The sequence below is a fragment of the Candida tropicalis genome (assembly GCF_000006335.3).
Source record: "Candida tropicalis MYA-3404 genomic scaffold supercont3.11, whole genome shotgun sequence".
Classification (NCBI taxonomy): Eukaryota; Fungi; Ascomycota; class Pichiomycetes; order Serinales; family Debaryomycetaceae; genus Candida; species Candida tropicalis.
In genome coordinates, this window is record NW_003020040.1 from 1 (window position 1) to 20,114 (window position 20,114).

The 20,114-nt window shown below is 32.5% G+C and overlaps 5 protein-coding genes across 5 annotated transcripts; 2 read left to right on the top strand and 3 right to left on the bottom strand. All coding sequences in view use genetic code 12, as the record gives it.

The window, feature by feature from the left end:
• On the bottom strand, nt 1-495 carry CTRG_05968 (uncharacterized protein; the record flags this gene model as incomplete). The annotated part of the gene is made up of 1 exon (XM_002546444.1): nt 1-495. A coding segment is annotated over one exon (495 nt), but the record flags the coding sequence as incomplete, so codon positions are not given.
• Nucleotides 496-1,248: 753 nt separating this feature from the next.
• Nucleotides 1,249-3,915, bottom strand: CCC2 (Cu(2+)-transporting P-type ATPase; the record flags this gene model as incomplete). Its single annotated transcript, XM_002546445.1, has 1 exon — nt 1,249-3,915. One exon carries the CDS (start codon nt 3,913-3,915, stop codon nt 1,249-1,251), a length of 2,667 nt encoding a protein of 888 aa, XP_002546491.1.
• Nucleotides 3,916-7,045: 3,130 nt separating this feature from the next.
• CTRG_05970 (uncharacterized protein) lies at nt 7,046-8,236 on the top strand (the record flags this gene model as incomplete). The annotated part of the gene is made up of 1 exon (XM_002546446.1): nt 7,046-8,236. One exon carries the CDS (start codon nt 7,046-7,048, stop codon nt 8,234-8,236), a length of 1,191 nt encoding a protein of 396 aa, XP_002546492.1.
• A 1,410-nt stretch (nt 8,237-9,646) lies between these two features.
• SNQ2 (ATP-binding cassette transporter) lies at nt 9,647-14,080 on the top strand (the record flags this gene model as incomplete). Its single annotated transcript, XM_002546447.1, has 1 exon — nt 9,647-14,080. One exon carries the CDS (start codon nt 9,647-9,649, stop codon nt 14,078-14,080), a length of 4,434 nt encoding a protein of 1,477 aa, XP_002546493.1.
• A 198-nt stretch (nt 14,081-14,278) lies between these two features.
• On the bottom strand, nt 14,279-16,291 carry BMT4 (Bmt4p; the record flags this gene model as incomplete). The annotated part of the gene is made up of 1 exon (XM_002546448.1): nt 14,279-16,291. One exon carries the CDS (start codon nt 16,289-16,291, stop codon nt 14,279-14,281), a length of 2,013 nt encoding a protein of 670 aa, XP_002546494.1.
• Nucleotides 16,292-20,114: the final 3,823 nt, after the last annotated feature.

Here is a 20,114-nt window from a genome sequence, read left to right on the forward strand (position 1 = left end):
CATCTTCACTGGTTGATAAATACCATCCCATTCAGGAATCATTGGTTTATTATAACCAGTACCATTTCTAATTGTTTTAATCTTATCCAATAAACCTAAAATTTCCTTCAAAATAGCAACCTTTTCCATAGTCAATTCTTTACCAATATTAATCAATTGCCAAAAAATTTCACCAAATCCACGAGCTGCCAATTCAACTCTTTGTGGTTGCTGAGTATTTGGTGTAATACCATTACCTTCAGCACCAACGACAACATTAGCATCAATACCAGCCCCAACAATATTTTCAGGGCTCAAAACTTGAGGGGTTTGTTCATTACCAACCCCTTGAGCTCTAATTTTAATCCCTTTTTTAATCAGATACTTGGTTTTCATTCCATCTCCAAGAATTCCAGATTGAGAAATGACTTCATCACTTGGTTGAGAAATTGCTGCATGATCAATAGTTAACGCATTTGCTAACTGAGCAAGAATTATTAAATTTAAAACTTTCATACTTAGTTTATGAAACTTTGAAATTTATAACTGTGGGTATAGAATAAAAAGAAAAGAAAAGAAGAGAAAGAGAAAGAGAAAAGAAAAAGAAGAATGAAAAATCAGACAATAGCATCCATTGATATAATTTATACACTTATGAGTTGAATTGTAATAGTTCCCTTAAAATTTATAATCAAGCAATCACTATTCAATTTTGTTGGGGATTTTGAAAAGTTGTAAAAAAAAAAAAAAAAAATTAGCAGCAACCCCTCCAATACAAAAAACCAAGGATGAATATTTCTTGTGGTTGAAAAGTATGTGGCTTATTTGTTGTGTTTTTTGCAATGCTAAGTTTATTACAAAATCAGAAAATGTAAAATAAGGAAAGTTTTTGCACCCAATGGTGGTGAGAAGAAATACAAACAAATAGACAAACGTGTACAAGGACATACAAACAAAGCAAACCCACCATGGGGTATGTATTCTACATTTTGTGTTCTATATCCTTTAAACATCCCTTAAAGGATTGAATTATTCAAAAAAGGAATTCTTTCGAAAAAAAAAAAAAATTAATTAATCTATTAAATTATATGCCATGTAAATAAATGTAAAAATAATTATCAGTATTAGTAGCAACGTCTTCAAAAATAGGAATGGTTTTATAAACGTTCATATCCTCCATTAGTCACAAAAAAAAATAAACAATTTACAAACAACATTAATGAATATGTATCCAAAAACAACAACAAATAAAATGCTTCATTTAATCCATTACGAAACTCTATTGGACACCAACTCATAAGATTGGTTATTGTTTCCATTTGAGCCTCTACTACCTGAACGTCTCGATGTCATCTTGGCAAATAATGACCCAAAATTGACAGTTGCTTTTCTCTTGACATCGTTAAATTCTTTTAATGTGCCGTTTTTCAAACTAAACACAGAATCACCCAAATTACCGGTTTCCAAGTCAATGCTAAAACTTTCCTTAGCTTCAAGCTTTGGTGGACTCCATCTTTTAAGTAATAATGAACTGAACACGACACTTAAAGAACTAAACATCATTGCTGCACCAGCAGCTATTGGAGGCAACATAATATTCAAAGGTAAAAAGCAACCCATAGCAAATGGTAACATCAATATGTTATAAACCATAGCCCAAATAAAATTCAACTTAATTCTAGAAAATGTGGCGTTGGATAATTTCAATGCATTGACAATACCTTTCAAGTCAGCACCTCTGCTACTTCCACTGATTAAGACAATATCAGCACTTTCAATAGCAATGTCAGTACCAGAACTAATTGCAATACCTATATCCGCCTTTGCCAATGCTGGTGCATCATTAATACCATCACCAACAAAAGCCACACAAACGCCATCTCCAAGATTTTCCTTTAAATCGGTGATAACCTTATCCTTGTGAATTGGTGAAACTTCATAAAAGACATTTTCTGGTGAAATACCAACTTCTTGAGAAATTTTCATAGCTGCACCATAATTATCACCCGTCACCATACCAACAATATAGCCGTCATTCTTCAAATAACTAACAACTTCCCTGGATAATGGCTTCACTGTATCTGTCAATTCTATGTATCCTGCATATTCGCCATTAATAATGACGTAGGATACAGTATTCTGTGAATTGGACTTTTCATCAAAATCATTCAACATTTCCGGAAGTTTTTCAGACATCAACTTCTCATTACCAACGAAAATATTGTATGTTTTACCACCATTTAAGGTGATTGAGGCTTGAATACCCATTCCAACCAAAACATTAACTTCATCAATAATTGTATCAAAATGGTCGTCATCAAAACCTAAACCCAATTTTTGTTTCGCAAGTTTGGTTAATGCAACCCCAATTGGATGTTCAGAATTACATTCAACTGACCCAATTAACTTCCACCAATCAGCATCAGAAAGTTTAGACAAGGATTTGTAGTTGACTAATGACATTTCACCTGTAGTTAATGTACCAGTCTTGTCAAAAAGAATCACGTTAATAGATGTAGCCTTTTCAAGGATATCAGCACCTTTGATCAAAATACCGTGAAGGGCACCAACACCAGTACCTACCATGACAGCAGTTGGAGCAGCCAAACCTAATGCACATGGACAGGCGACAACGACAACCGAAATTGCCAATTTCAAACAAACAAAAAACTTACCATTAACTTCTTCACGGAAAATCTTTGGTAACTCTTCAGTATGCATTGTGAAACAGGCAACCATCCAGGCAATGAATGTAAACAAAGCTAAAAGTAATACACATGGGACAAATCTTGCGGCAACGAAATCGGAAAATCTTTGTACAGGAGCTTTTGTTACTTGGGTATCTTTGACCAAGTTGATGATTTGTTGCAATTGAGAGTCTTTACCAGTGTGGGTGACTTTGATATGAATTAAAAATGGTCCATTGATTGACCCACCAATGACTCGATCATTAACAGTCTTGTAAACCGGTAATGGTTCACCAGTGAGCAAAGATTCATCTATTTCCGTTTCCCCATAAACAATTTCACCATCAGCTGGAATTCTACCACCTGGGTAAACAATAGAGTAATCATTTGGTTTAAGCAAATCAGTGCTTACTGTCTTTGTAGCAAAATCTTGAAGGGCAGCTTGAGTTTTGCTGTTTAATTTTTGTTGTTGCATAAATTCCTCATACTGTGGGACATCACTGATGATGGTACATGTTGGTGGAGTCAATGATAACAAACTAGATAATGCTGTTGAAGTAGCACCTTTTGCTTTGTTTTCCAAGAATTTACCAAAGGCAACGAATGAAATGATCATAACAAGAGTATCAAATAAAACAGCTGGTGGACCACTTTCTGTTCCATAAATTATACTTACCAAAATCGATGTAAATGAAAAAAGATACGAAATGGATGTAGAAATGGCAACCAAGACGTCCATGGTGGCATTTTTGAAGCCAGTTCTCAAAAAGGATGAGAATTTCTTAAGGAATGGTTTGGCTAGTTTCAACTGTATATAGGTAGCCAAAGCCAATTCTAATAAGGACAGTAAGTATAAACCCGGGAATATCATAGTCTTTTTCCAAATTGCAAAATTCTTTGTATGATTCATGAACAAGACTGGTAAACCAAAAATGATACTTTGTATGAAAATACTCTTCCAGTATTCAATATCCTTGGATTTTGACAAGACCTCTAGTTCGGCTTCGGTATCAACGGTTTCAATTTCAACGACATCGAACCCACAATCTTCTATAGTCTCGACAAGTTCTTTCCGGCTAATTGAAGAGTCATGGACAATAGACCCTCGTTCCGTCACCAAACTGATGGATGCAGAAATAACACCTGGTTTTGATTCTAGGGCTTCTGTGATTGATGCGGAACAAGCACCACAAGTCATTCCACTTATTCCGAGCACAGTCGTAGTTGTTTGCAGTTGTTGTGAAGGCATGGATGTCTGATCAAGTTGGCTGTAAGTTTGAATTAATAATAAAGTAGTGATGATTTTTTTTTTCCTTCCCGTTTCTGTCTTTTGTAGGGGGAAATCAAATTCTGTTTTACTGTTGCTGTATGGGTGTCTTTTCCAACGGTTAGAAAGAAAAAAATAAATATCCAGGAACCTTCTTCACTTGAATTTTCTTGTAAAGGGGATTATTTGATGATCTTGTAAAAAGAATTCAATGGGGTGGGTTCTTTTTCTTTTAAAATTATTTATAAGGAAAAGTTCATCGATTTTATAAAAGTAAAAAGTATGGTTAAATTTTTTTTTTTAGTTTTTAATTTGGGTCTAATTTTTGTGTATTAGCATTGTAGTGAAGAGAGATGAAAAAAAAAAATTAATCTAATCCATCAATTCTCGGGTTTAAACATCAGCCAATCATAATTGTTTGTTTGATGTGAGAATTTTGTTTCCATTAACAATTTTAATTTCCCTTCACACAAAATAAACAGTACTGTTTATGTTACAGAATGTATGGATGGAACAGCATGTGCTGTTTTCACCTATTGCACTATCTATTCCATCTCCAGTTTCCTGTCAAAAGATTGACAGTACGTCTAGTACTCTTTTTTTTTCTTGTTTCTACGTGTGCTAACTTGAATTAACCATCATATTCTTCGAAAAAATTGAAGGATCTCACAAGTCTTACACAATAATTGGTCTTGTTTTTGGGTAAGGAAATTTCCCTTCTCCATTTTTCGCTCTTGAATCTTTAAGAAACGGGAGATATTACAAGGTCGTGCATTTTGGATAAATACCGTTAGATATAGACCAATTGAATCACTTAAAAAAATTGGATCATCAAGAACTAGGTGAATTGTACTTTTGATTCACTTCTGGTATTCTGTATGTGACTCTAGGTTCAACCAATGCAGAATGAACCTTCCCTGAAAGAATGGAATGGATGGAGATTATTGAACCCCGAAAATTGTTTCAATCAACATCAATAAATGTGGCAGAGTCGTAGATACACTAGCTAATATTTACCGAAAACTCCCTTCAATCAGTGGAACATAATCAAAATTGAAAATATAACGGATAATGAATATCAAACTTGTGCTGTTCCGGCTATCACCTGTCAAGGACTATAATTGAAATTCACTTACAAGCTTTAAAAACTATAGAGTTCATTACTTTTCTCCCAAAACAAGGCACCTTACAGATAACCATGATCATAGAATGTTAGTAATAACCGAAGATTTTATTTGTCGTATCAAATAAAGTTGCAATATTATGCAGCCATTTATGCAGAACAAATTTGGTTTATACACGAATTGTGACAATTGTCCATATATGAAATCCGAATTGCAAGACGTTGAACAACAGAGTCATCTTTCCCAAGAATGATTAGTATGTTTCAAATTTGTGTATATTCAATCGCGATGATTGTTTTCACAGACAGAATTCATAATTCCTCGAGAAGATACTACCTAAACATTAGTTACTCTTCTAGTACTACAACTTGAAAACTTATTCAAAACCTCAAAATACATCATTTAGCCCATTCAACTTCAAAAATAATCTCCATCTCTCGAGAAATAAGAACTGAATGATCATCGATCTTTAATTATTCTCATTTTCTTTTGTTCATTCTGTGGGCTGTTAATTCTAGAATCATTGTCTCCAATTATGTTGAATTCCAGCCCCCCCCCCTTTTGTCTAAATTCTGCCACTCGTTTCATAATATAATAGAACAAACTAAAAAGGTTAAAATGTATTCAAACCATTAGCAATATTTTTACAGGCTGGATTCAAGCAAGGTTTTCTTACGTTTTTGGTTTTTGTGCTATATAATTAAGCCACATGAAATAATCCTTGCCAACAGATGAAACGCAATTATATTACTTATACAGTATATCGATTGATAAGTTGAATAGAAGAGCCATTCATTGAATGTGATTAATCTCATCATTGTTTGATACCGGGTATATATACACATTTCTGCTTTAACGAACGCAACACTTGCTCAATAAAAATTATGACCACACAATCTCTTGAATCTCATCGCATCTTCTTTTTTTTCCCTTTGACTCCGAAGAATCAATCATTTGAGAGCAAAATGTAAATATACAATCAGTTACATTACAAACCAGAAGTGATTCAAGTAAATCAAAAAGAATGGTAGTAATACAACGTGGGCAATGTAAATTAATGCAGTTACCCACTTTTTCTTATCTTGCACATAATTTCGATTTGACCCATTGATAATTTCTTTATTTTATTGTGTATTATTAGGTAATAATTTAATGCGCCAACTTTGTACAGTAAGGGTGGATATTTGGTTGGCGGCACCCACGTGTTTATCCACAAAACGTGGTGGTAGCAAATAAGAATAAAAATATTCTCATTTTTATTTTTATGCTACCATCCATTAATGTTATCTTTCCTCCTCGCCCCTCCACATTTAAATATTTATTGTCTTGTATTTGATAATACTATAACTTCAGAGAAGGTTGCATTATAAAAAGAAGAATTCCATGGGGTATAATATTATTTGACATAATTGTGTCTCTTAGTGTCGACATCGTCGTATTCCTTTGTTAATCCATTTTTCTATTTATACTTATCTACAAGTATCTACCTTGACTTTTTTTTTTTTTTTGCTTTTCCTTTTTTTTACTTTGATTTCAACATATCAGAATTACATTCATCTTCTATTGTAGTTGATAATTATTTTTAGTAAAGTCCAAGCAATTTGAAGAGACTAATAGTACAGAAACATTAATTTATATTAAGTTCTATTTTGTGTGATTCTGAAGAAAAGTCACGTGGCGAATCATTCATTTATTCCCACCAACCCACACACAGAGAAACATTCATAATAAAAAAAAAGAAAAGAAAAGAAAGAAATTTTCTTTTCGATCATCAAAGCAACTTCTTTCTGACAAGGGGACTACAATACTTTCGTGGGTGATATACAGCACATTATCAATATCAATATCAAATTATCTTTACTTGGAGCGTCGGCATACTATTAGAACATTGTCAACATATACAGATGAAATAGAACAGTATTAATTACGAGGAAAGAAAGAAAGATCTAAAAGAACGAAGAACGAAGCATTTATATTTGGGGGGCAAGATGATTGAATTAGATACTAATAATTATGTTAAAGCGACACATTTACATTTAAAACTTCATATTAATTTAAAAGGTTCAAATGATTATTTACTACGATATCTAAAATCACCTTCTAAAAAGGATTATTTATATAACCAACAATCCAAACAGCAGCAACAACAACAACAACTGCATCTTCTAAAATCGAACAGATCATCGACTTCATTATCATCCAAGTTATCACCAACTTCAAGTAAACAATTTGCATCTAATGATAAATCATCGAGACTACTACCGAAGAAACAGCTTATTGATCAACCACAAAAGGAAGAATCAAATCAAATTGTGGTACCAAATCAATCAATAGATTGTGACCCGGAAATTGTGATTATTCTAATAAATCGAATGTTGACTTCTTTAATTAAAATTAATGATACTACTACTGCAAATACTCCACCTACCAGGTTTCACAGCAAAACTCCACCTTCAATACAAATATTTTCATACCTTAACCGTTTACGAAAGTTTAATTGTTTAAATCCAACCATTTTACTTACAACCATATATTATATTGATGTGTTGTCTTATAATTATACATGTTTTAGTTTGAATTCATGGACAGTTCATCGATTTTTGTTGGTTGCAACTATGATTGCTCAAAAGGCATTGGAGGATTTTTTTTATACTAATGACCATTATGCTAAAGTTGGCGGGGTTTCGTTACAAGAATTGAATTGTTTGGAATTGGATTTCTTACAACGAATCAACTGGAGAACTATTCCTATACATAATCCTAATGTTCAGCAATTGTATTATCATAAGTTGGTGGAAATGACTGGTAAGTCATCGGCCAGTAATGATGATACTGAATACAAGTTGACAAAATTCATAATAAATACTGAGCAAGAACATAAAGACCAAGATCTAAGTGATTACGAAGAGGAGGAAGATGATGAGGTTGAAGATGACGGGTTCTATGATAGTGATGAAGATGACGAGGAGGGAGAAGATGAAGATGATAGTGAAGATGACAGTGATATATTGGATCCACAACATACAAATGGTTTTCGTGGAGATCATGAAATGGAAGATGCTGATACCGTTGCATCTGAAATCCCTCCAGATATTCCTATGTATAAATATGACAGTCAAGGTTTCAGCATAGATGGTACATCGTCACCACATTTGAAAAGAAGATATAGTAGTGATTAGTAATGACGTTAATTTAGAAACAGGATAAACTATAAAATTGATTATACGTCATTACAAAAAGCAGGAAAACTGTATTATTGTAGTTGTAGTACAATGTAATTTCCAATTTTTTGCACCCGAACACGGTGTTTATGTATTCCTTTTTTTTTTTTTTGAGACAATAAGGTTGAAACGTTTAGGAGTTGTTTTTCTTGTTGAGATTACCGTACTTCCGGTCGTGATACGTTTCTGGTAATTCGTTAGTCGTGCACTTGTCAAATTGACGCGGGTATAAGAAAGTTAACGGAAGCGAGATGTTGCTTCAATTGGTTCCATTGAAACATGTTCATAATAATTGCGCAACAATCGATTGATTGGATTATTGTTTTGTCTTACTTTTGCTTTTGCTTTTAGTTTGCGTTGCTTTGCTTTGCTTTTACGAACTTCACCCTTTTTCCCATTGTATATATATATATATATATATATATATATCCGCCAGTTATCTTTTAGCTAATACAATACATAAACCCAACAATCCCCCTTTGAATTATTTCTACCAACTTTCTTGTAATCCCTTTTTTCTACGGGACTCACAAGTAAAATAGGAATGGAAAAGTGTCTCTTACCGAGTTGTGATTCCATTGGTCCCGTGGCTGTTTATCTCCGTCTACCGGGATCCCGGTTTCTCTCTGCGGCTATACTTTCTGTATGCACACATAAATAAATGAGAAATGTTTGAGTAATTATTGGTCTTTAAACAAAAAAGAAATGAGTAACTTAACCATAGAGCAAGCGATGCATGGCTTACCATTAATAGTAATAATAATAGTAATTATTATAATTGCCACTTGAGTTCTAGAGATTATTTGGTATTATTAATATGACTAAATGATGATAAAGTAAGAACAAGATGAATATGTAGAAATATTAAGTTATTGTAACAATAGTAACACACGGAATCCGCGCTTACCCTCCCCTCCCCCCCCATGAGGTGGGAAATATTTTCGTTGGTTATTCGCGGGCGGTTGTAATTATTGATTTGCAGCAATAAGAACATTTCCTTGTCATGGGAGCAAGGCAATGTCCATAAGGAGGATTACCACCATAGTTAACTTCCACCACTGTCAACAGAAACGGAAATAACTTTGATGAAAAACCATTTCATTTTTTATGCATGTGCTCTTAACCAAATCAACCTACTTTGTGTTGTGGTTTTTTTTTTTTTTTTTTTCTTGCTTTATACGAATGGGTTTACATTATAAAAGCTATCAAATATCCCCTCCCATCATCATCATCATCATCATAAACATAATCTTAAGTCTTCTTGTCTATTTATCTATTTGTCTATCCAACTTTATTTGTTTGGGTTTAGAGTTCTCATTTTCCGTATATCCGTTGTCAAAAAGACAAAACAAAAAATAATATCAAAATATGCCCCGCGAGGAAGATCTGGGTGAATATTCAACTAGTCCATCTATTGGAGAATATGATGCAGACTATCATCGTAATCAAAACCAACAACAACAACAACAACATGGTGATTTACAAGATGATTATGATGAAAATGACGAGGAATCAAGAAGATTGCATTTAGTGCGAACCATATCAGCTATTGAAGCTCATGATTTTGAACAAAAATTTGATTCCATATCTAGAGAAATTTCAAGACAAGTTACCAATAAAGAAGGTGAATTTCAATTAAATTTAGATGAGTTTAATTTAGGTAAGATCTTGGCTAATTTTGTTTATTTCGCAAGAAAACAAGGTATTGTATTAAGAAAAAGTGGTATAACTTTTAAAGATTTATGTGTTTATGGGGTTGATGATTCTGTGGCCATTGTTCCTACTGTTATGGATATTTTAAAAGGTCCAGTTGCAGGGATTTCAGCAGCTATAAAGAAAGCAAAAACACCAAATAGAATGATTTTGAAACATTTAAATGGGTTTGCAAAACCAGGTGATATGGTTTTAGTTTTAGGTAGACCAGGTGCAGGATGTACCACTTTCTTGAAAGCTTTAAGTGGAACAGATTTTGATTTATACAAAGGTATTGAAGGTGATGTTAGATATGACGGATTACCTCAGAAGGAAATGATCAAAATGTTTAAAAATGATTTGATTTACAATCCAGAATTAGATGTCCATTTCCCACATTTAACTGTTGACCAGACATTGAGTTTTGCTATTGCTTGTAAAACACCTAATATTAGAATCAATGGAGTTACTAGAGAACAATTCATCAATGCCAAGAAGGAAGTATTGGCTACCGTGTTTGGCTTACGTCATACTTACCACACCAAAGTTGGTAATGACTATGTGAGAGGTGTGTCTGGTGGTGAAAGAAAGAGAGTTTCCATTGCCGAAGCATTGGCATGTCAAGGATCTATATATTGTTGGGATAATGCCACAAGAGGATTGGATGCATCCACTGCGTTAGAGTTTGCACAAGCTATCAGAACATCTACAACTTTAATGAAAACTACAGCTTTTGTTACAATCTACCAAGCAGGTGAAAATATCTACGAAAAGTTTGACAAGGTAACTGTTCTTTATGATGGTCATCAAATCTATTATGGACCTGCTAACAAAGCCAAGAAATACTTTGAAGATATGGGTTGGGAATGTCCTCCAAGACAATCTACTGCTGAATTTTTAACTGCATTGACAGATCCTATTGGTAGATTCCCAAAGAAAGGATGGGAAAATAAAGTTCCTCGTACTGCTGAAGATTTCGAATCTCGTTGGTTAAACTCTGTACAATATAAAGAATTGTTGAATGAAATTGACGAATACAATTCCCAGATTGATGAAGACCAAGTTAGACGTGATTACTATGATTCTGTTAAACAAGAGAAAATGAAAGGTGCTAGAAAATCATCTCGATTCACCATCTCATATTTAGAGCAATTGAAATTGTGTTTTATTAGAAGTTTCCAAAGAATTATGGGTGATAAAGCATACACTATAACGCTTGTTGGTGCTGCTGTTTCACAAGCATTTGTTGCTGGATCTTTGTATTATAACACTCCTGAAAATGTTGCCGGTGCTTTCTCTAGAGGTGGGGTTATTTTCTTTGCTGTGTTGTTCATGTCTTTAATGGGATTGGCTGAAATTTCTGCTTCTTTTAGCAACAGACAAATCTTGATGAAACAAAAGAACTATTCAATGTATCATCCATCTGCCGATGCTCTTTCACAATTTGTCATGTCCATTCCAATCAGTTTATTTATTAACGTTTTCTTTGTTATCATTCTTTATTTCTTGTCTAATTTGGCAAGAGATGCAGGGAAGTTTTTCATTTGTTATTTGTTTGTGGTATTATTACATCTTACTATGGGATCTATGTTTCAAGCTGTTGCGGCCATTCATAAAACTATAGCTGGTGCTAATGCAATTGGTGGTATTTTAGTTTTGGCTTCATTGATGTACTCATCATATATGATTCAACGTCCTTCGATGCATGGTTATTCAAGATGGATTTCATATATTAATCCAGTTTTATATGCATTTGAAGCCATCATTGCATCTGAATTCCATGGTAGAGAAATGGAATGTACTTACCCATATTTAACACCATCAGGTCCTGGATATGAAAATGTTGGTCAAGGTGAACAAGTTTGTGCATTTACTGGTTCTGTACCGGGACAAGATTGGGTTTCTGGTGATAGATATTTAGAAGTTGCATATACTTACCGATTCAGTCATGTTTGGAGAAATTTGGGTATTATTATTGGATTTTTAGCTTTCTTTCTTGCGGTAAATTGTCTTGGTACTGAATTTATTAAACCAATTGTTGGTGGTGGTGATAAATTATTATTCTTGAGAGGTAAAGTACCTGATCATGTCACATTACCTTCTGAAAAGGAGGACGAAGATGTTGAATCCAGTGGGCAAACAAGTGGCTCATCGGAGTTGGAAAAAGTACCAGCAGCTAATAATCAATCAAAAGTGGATGCTCTTGGTGGATCTACTGAAAACAAGAATGTTGGATTGGGAGTTGATGATGTTTATGTCTGGAAGGATGTTGATTATATCATTCCTTATGAAGGTAAGCAACGTCAATTATTAGATGATGTTAGTGGATATTGTATTCCAGGTACATTAACCGCATTGATGGGAGAATCAGGTGCCGGTAAAACAACCTTGTTGAATGTATTGGCTCAACGTGTTGACTTTGGTACAATCACGGGTGATATGTTGGTTAATGGAAGACCATTGGATTCGTCATTTAGTCGTCGAACAGGGTATGTTCAACAACAAGATATTCATTGTGAAGAAGTTACAGTACGAGAATCTTTACAATTTGCTGCTAGGTTAAGAAGATCCAACGATGTTAGCGATGAAGAAAAATTAGACTATGTTGAAAAGATCATTGATGTTTTGGATATGAAAGGTTATGCCGATGCCATTGTTGGTAGATTAGGTAATGGTTTAAATGTCGAGCAACGTAAGAAATTGTCCATCGGTGTTGAATTGGTTGCAAAGCCTTCTTTGTTGTTATTCTTGGATGAACCTACATCTGGTTTAGATTCACAAAGTGCATGGGCAATTGTTAAATTGTTGAGAGCATTAGCCAATTCAGGACAATCCATCTTGTGTACTATTCATCAACCATCAGCTACCTTGTTTGAAGAATTTGATAGATTACTTTTGTTAAAGAAAGGTGGTATTGTTACTTATTTTGGTGATATTGGTGATAGATCAAGTGTTATTTTGGATTATTTTGAAAGAAATGGTGCACGTCATTGTGAAGATCATGAAAACCCTGCTGAATATATTTTAGAAGCAATTGGTGCTGGTGCTACAGCATCAACTGAATTTGATTGGGGTGAGGTTTGGGCAAATTCTTCTGAGAAAATCCAAACTGATAAGAAACGTGATCAATTGATTAATGAATCGTCACAAAAGAAACTAGCTACTGATTTATCTGAAAAGGAAGTAAAGAAGTTAAGTTCTAAATATGCTACTCCTTATTTTTACCAGTTTAGATACACCCTTGAAAGAAGTAGCAAAGTTCTTTGGAGACTTCCAGAATATGCCATGTCAAAGATTATGATGATGACATTTAGTGGTTTGTTCATTGGTTTAGTCACGTTCTACAATCTTAAACAGACTTATACCGGTAGTCGTAATGGGTTATTCTGTGCTTTCCTTTCTGTTGTCACTGCTGCCCCAATTGCCAATATGCTTATGGAAAGATATAGTTATTCTAGAGCAACATTCGAAGCAAGAGAGCTGTTGTCTAATACTTATCATTGGTCCTTATTAATTGTGACAAGTATTCTTCCAGAAATTCCATACTTGATAGTTGGTGGTACATTCTTTTTCGTTTCTGTTTATTTCCCAGCTACTCGTCATGCCAGTGCACAAGCAGGTATGTTTTTCTTCACTCAAGGTATATTCTTACAATTGTTTACTGTGACATTTAGTGCCATGATTTTATTTGTTGCACCTGATTTAGAAAGTGCTTCAGTTATTTTCTCCTTCTTGTACACATTTATTGTTGCCTTTTCGGGTGTGGTTCAACCTGTTGATGTTATGCCTGGATTCTGGACATTTATGAACAAAGCTTCTCCATATACTTATTATATCCAAAATTTGGTATCATCATTTTTGCATAATAGAAAGATAGTATGTAGTGATGATGAATTATCCAAATTTAATCCACCTTCTGGTGAAACATGTCAACAATATTTATCAGAATTTCTTTCTAGAAATCCGGGTTATTTGGTCAACGAAAATGCAACTTCAAATTGTGAATATTGTCTTTATAGTAATGCTGATCAATATTTGTTAACAGTACAAGCAAGTTATTCTAACAGATGGAGAAATGTTGGGTTTCTTTTTTGCTTATATTTTATTTAATCTTGGATTCTGTTTATTCCTTTATTATTTCATAAGATACAAAAAAGTCTTGAAAGGTTTACCTGGACTTTTACAAAAACTTAAGAAATCCAAAAAGGCTTAAAAGGACTCATGATCTTTGTTTAGTTAATAGTAAATAGTTGTTTCTTTCTATACGTTTATATTTTATTTATAATTATCCCCCTATAGATGTATATATTAATTCTTTTCACCTTGCTTTTCAGCCTCTTCCTTTTCCTTAGCTAGTTTCTCTTTCTCTTCCTTTTCTTTAGCTAGTTTCTCTTTCTCTTCCTTTTCCTTTTGAGCTTTCTCAGCAGCTACTCGTTCTTCTTCAGCTTTCTTTTTGGCAGCTTCTGAATCACCAATTCTAAAATGTTCTTCAGCATATTGTTTACATACTTCAGTGGCATGTTCAACAACACAGTCAATTTGTTTACTCAATTGTTTACTGTTTCTTTTACCTTCCCATGTATGTTCCAACAGCTCAACTAAACTTCTTACCCCTTGAATATGAATTATAGTATTATCTTGATCAGCCACACTCAATGCTAATGTCATATAATCATTTGCTTCATCAAACATGGAAATACCATTTGGAATTAATGCATTTGCTTCACGTCCAGCACAAACAGTTTCAAAATCTTTAAATCCATAAACTGGAATATTAAAATTAATTGAACCAGAAAGATAAGTAAGTTTGAAAACTTCATCAATTCTTTCTAAAACAAGAAAATTAGGTCTATAAACTGATCCTCCACATCCACATTTTTTAATATGTGCTCTAAGAAAACCAATCCATAAATTTCTTTCAGTATTTGTTTGTATTGGAATTAATTCAGTTCCTCCTCTTACTGGACCAACTTCTTCTTCATTATCTTTAAGATCAATATGTGCTAATTTACATGTTGATTGAGAATCATCAATGAAATCAGCAAGTTCACATTTTAAAATCTTAAGATTATTCCATTGATAAATAAGGTAAATATAATCATCTCTACCTCCATAATTAACATTTCGTTCACTTGGATCAACAAATGGTGTCCAATTTTTTTCAACTCTTTGACGATCTTGTCCTTCAATTCGTAATTCTTTGATTTTAGTATATGAAATACCATTATGATTTAAATCCGGGAATCCATCTGTATTTAATTTACCATATTGATATTGAAATAACCAACCGATAAACATTGATCGATAAAATCTAAATGTTGTTCTAACTTTAGTATCTCCATCCTTACCATTAGTAACTTTTAAAATTTTTCTATGATATGAATTAAAAATAATTACTGGTTCATTTTCTCCATATTGATTCTTAACTAATAATAATCTAGTATCTTCAGGTCCATACCATCTTTTTTTAGTTTTATCAGCATTATGATAAAATGGAATTGGCATAAATCTAGGGAATTTTGATTTTTCATAAACTCTTTCATTATCTGCATTAGTAATAGGTAAAACTAATTCAACATCAACTAATTCTTTCCAATTTTCGTCATAAATTTGTGCATATAATAAAGAAACTTGTGGATCAGTTTTTTCACCAGTTTGAGAAAATATAACTCTACTAATCATTAAATGAACTCCATGTTTTTCTAACCATACTGAAGTACCAGCAAATTTATAAAAATGTTGTCTTGATTGACCTTTCTTTAAAAGTCTTCCGATTTGATCACCTTCAAAAAATTTCCCAAGTTCTTGAAATTGTGGTTCATTTTCTAATTGATATTTTAAAACTTTAGCTAATTTAATAAGTTCATCTGGTAATACAAGATAATCGGAAATTTCAAAATCTCTATGATAATTAATCAAATTACATTCTGATTTACCTGGATTTAATGATGAAAATATAGAAATTGAATGACTTGTATAATTCATATTAGCTATTTCTGGAGTTAATACTGAATCAGGGGATCCATTAAATTTTATATTTTTATGATGTGTAGTTGATACGGGAAGTTTTTCTTTAAAATTCTTTGGGAATATAGTATAATCTGGATAGATACTAGATATAGCATTTCTATCTATTCCATTATTCTTATTAGTTAAACTGAATATCAGAGATGATCCATTTTGAGTATGATAATCATAAACTTTATTAAATCCGTCATATCCATAATGAATTAATATTAATATAAGAACAAATGGGATCAAAAACAAATAAGCTCTTTTCACTCGCCTAGATGAAAACATAGGAACATATGGAGCACTCATAGTAAATGACAAGGTTTCAAATCCACCAATCAATGAATTTATAAACTGAATAAATAAAACAAGGACTATATTAACAAAAATAAAATAAAATAAAAAAAAAATAGAAAGAAAATTAAAACGAAATAACCTGAAATTTATATAAATAATAGGCTCATTGGGAAGTTAGTATCCCCTTTCACAGTTATTGCTGTTTCTTTTAAATTCATGTGTTTCTAGATCTTCTTCAATGGATAGGTTTCAAAAAGGTACTGCCGACACAACTGAAGGAATGTACTGCGCAAATTGCTGCTTATGTAAAACTGCTAAACATTTTGTTTGTTCTATTTTTGTAACTTTGCTTTGTTTCCGCTTCGGTTCAGTTCAGTTCAGATCATTGGGCTTAATTGTTGACTCTGATATTCTTATCTTTGTACATACATATACGCTATTGTAAAAGTCAAAGCAAATGTAACCATCTAGAGTTATTTATCTACTTACGTAAGACCAGTGTAAACAATTAGAGATCATTACTTTACTTGCTTATTTCTCTCAGAATGTTGATCAATTTTTTTGGCATCCACTCAATCAGAGTATGCATTGTGCATAATCCGGTTTCAGAGAGAAAATAGTACATCACCTTTTCCGTTTTTGTTTAATGTGTAACATTGTTTTGCGATGTGGCTATTTTGAACAACAAATGACACAAATCCTGAATTAGTGTGCTGTAATTTCTGCAGATATTGTCATCAACGATGAATCTGCGATATTTATTCAATAGCACCTATCTTTGTGATGTCCAGTAAGAAGAAGAAGATTAGCATTGGTTGAATTTCAATTTTCAAAGATATCACTAAAAGCTTCTTATATGCCAAGCATAAGCAAGAGCTATACCACCACGTGGATGATTTACGAATACTTAGAACAACCAAATGGTCATTTCTTTTATTTTTACGGTTCCTAGAATTAAAAAACCCCAAATAAAATATGCATTCAATGTACTTCTAATTAGCAATCATCTCCAAACGAATACGGGGATACGAATACCAATACAAAAGAAAATCACTTCATACGCATGGGGCACCTAACCGGAGTTCCTTTGCTTTTTTTTTTTGGTTTAAGAAAAAGAAAATACTAGTAACTAGTTGAGTTGATTTTCTTAGTGAGAAGCAATCTAAATCTCATTTATAAAGATGTTGAGCCCATGGTATTTTGTGATCTAATTCAAATAAAGAAATTAATACACAAATCTTGAGAGAGATTATGTATGGTATTTACCTGAAAGTTTTAATCAACTTTTTTTTTCATTACTTTCTAACAACGATAGTAAGACTATGGCCCTTGACACATGATAATATGCCACTTTCGCGATATTAATGGAAATATGCAGAGCTTTGATGAGAAGAACTATTTGTACGATGCATATTCGCTTACCTAATCTTATTCTAAAAATATATACTAGCAAATAAAAAATTTTGCAGATATATATATATATATATACTCGAAGTCTTACATAATATACCATACAATAATCGGATTTACAGGAACTTGTCTAACCTCCTTGAATGAAAAATTGAAAACTCCTCTCAGTAGTTAAAAATGACAAATACAAACCTTGAGTTAATGAAATTGGCAAGTTATCTTCTCGTTTTTCATCTCAGAAAGACAAGTTCTACATCATACATTTTGTGTAGTTCAATCTCACGAGACCAATTTCTCTTCTAAATGAACAATACATAAAACTAAACTAAACTAAAATTATTTGTTGGATTGATAGGATTAAAACAATTCAAAAAGAGATAAGGAGAGTTCAATGAATATTCTGAAAAAATGTCTGGAGTTTATCCGTGTTGGGTATGGAAGATTGGTATTGTTTATCTCAGTTATTTTTTTTTAAATGGACAAAGGTACAACGATAAGCGATTCTTAATTGATAAACTAACGAGTGCAATGATATAGTCTTATAAACCATTTTCAAAGTTTTGTGGTTAACTAAGTATAATCTAATGTATTGTTTAAACAAAAATTTTGAAGACGGCCCCGTTAAAATAAACTAAAAATAGAAAATTGCTCATCCCAATATTACCCAATTGATAAATGTACAAACTACTACAATTCAGTACTAAAGAATATAAATCTCACTGTTCAAGTTCTAAATATAGCATGCATTCATGACGGCATAAATCAATCAAATGGGTCTCGTAGTTCATGGTGTCATTTGTGATTTGGAAGCTTAAAATTGAGAAGTTTTTTTTAAAAAAAAAGTGTCATCATATACGAGGTGATTTACAAATTTTGAATCTTATTATCTTTTTCTTTTCCATTGTAGTAGACAAGTATGGATCTGTCTTCTTTGAAGATGTTGCTTGATTTATCTGGTTGACAGTATACTTTTTCTTCACGACATCATAAGCAATGTTTTCTGAGTCTCGTGGTAATTTTATTGCTTTCTAGATTTTTCCCTTCTAATCTCACAGCTAACATTTATTTAGTCATATATACTAAATATCATGTAATAACCACAAGGATATACACCAACTAATGTTGTCCAAATTATATAGGTGTTCCAATTTAATAATTTGTATGGACTTGGTAGCGTGTGTTCTTTTTTGTGATTGAGCCACTACCCATAATAAAGAGAAAAAAATTATTCGTAATACCTAACAAGTTCGTATGTACAATGTTTTGAGTTGGACCCTTTTAATTGATCTATACCTACAAACAAAGATCAAACTATTCAATTTAATTGGTTTAGCTTTGACAAAACTGATTCTGATCAAGAAAATACTTTAATCCTCAATGGTGATTGGCAATATGGGTTTACTTCTCTAAATAGTAGAGTATTGAGAGTTCATCTGTTCATTATTTACTAATCCCCGTAACTTGACATTATGTTGAACAATATTGCAATGATGCTTTGTTTATATATATATATATATATATATATTATCAAAAAGAGTGTGTATTCTGATGAGATTGTGGATAATCATCTAACCCTAATTGAAAGGCAGTTCTATCAGTATTAAAATCAAACATAAATGGATTATTACAACCTCACGTATTGAAAACCGTCTATTAGCTATCTATTTACAAGAATTGATTGTCTACAGTATCATTAATCAGTGATACACTCAGAGAGATAATAAATAATTGTACTCTTGTTCTATAAAATGATATCCTTAAAATGTTTGCAACCAAGATGACAAGGCGGGGGAGTTTTTTTTTTTTTTTTCGGTGGCCAAATTAGCCAACTATAAATAGAGCAGACAACCCACCTGAAATAAAAATTCATCATTCACTTTTTGCTTTCTTCTTCTTTTTGAATAATTCTACAGCATACGAGGAAATGATTTTTCTTTATTGGTCATTATACCAGTTATTACACATTTTTGATGTTACTTTATATTTAGAGGTCTGTTCTCTAAATGTTTTTACCTAACTACTAACCTTTGTTTCCAGAATTTCTAGCATTTTCATTTGATTAATATATGTATTATTTTTATTGTTATTTTATATATCATTTCAACTATAAACCAGGATGTAAATTTAAACCCTTCCGTAGATTATTGTCACATTGGTGTATCTTCATCTTCTATTTGATATCTTCATTTTGAATCTACATCTCTAGTGACAACACTCTTGGTCATTTAAAGATTTCTTTCTTACGTTGATAAGCCCGAGCGAGAGAATCAACAAACAAACAAAAAAAAAAATTAAAAGGGCAAAAAAAGAAAAAAGTATTTCCCAACACTTTACTTTCCACTCACTCCATTACATTCATTATTCCCAATATCATCATCATCATCATCATCACCGTCACTATTTTAGATATATTCTTTATTTAAAT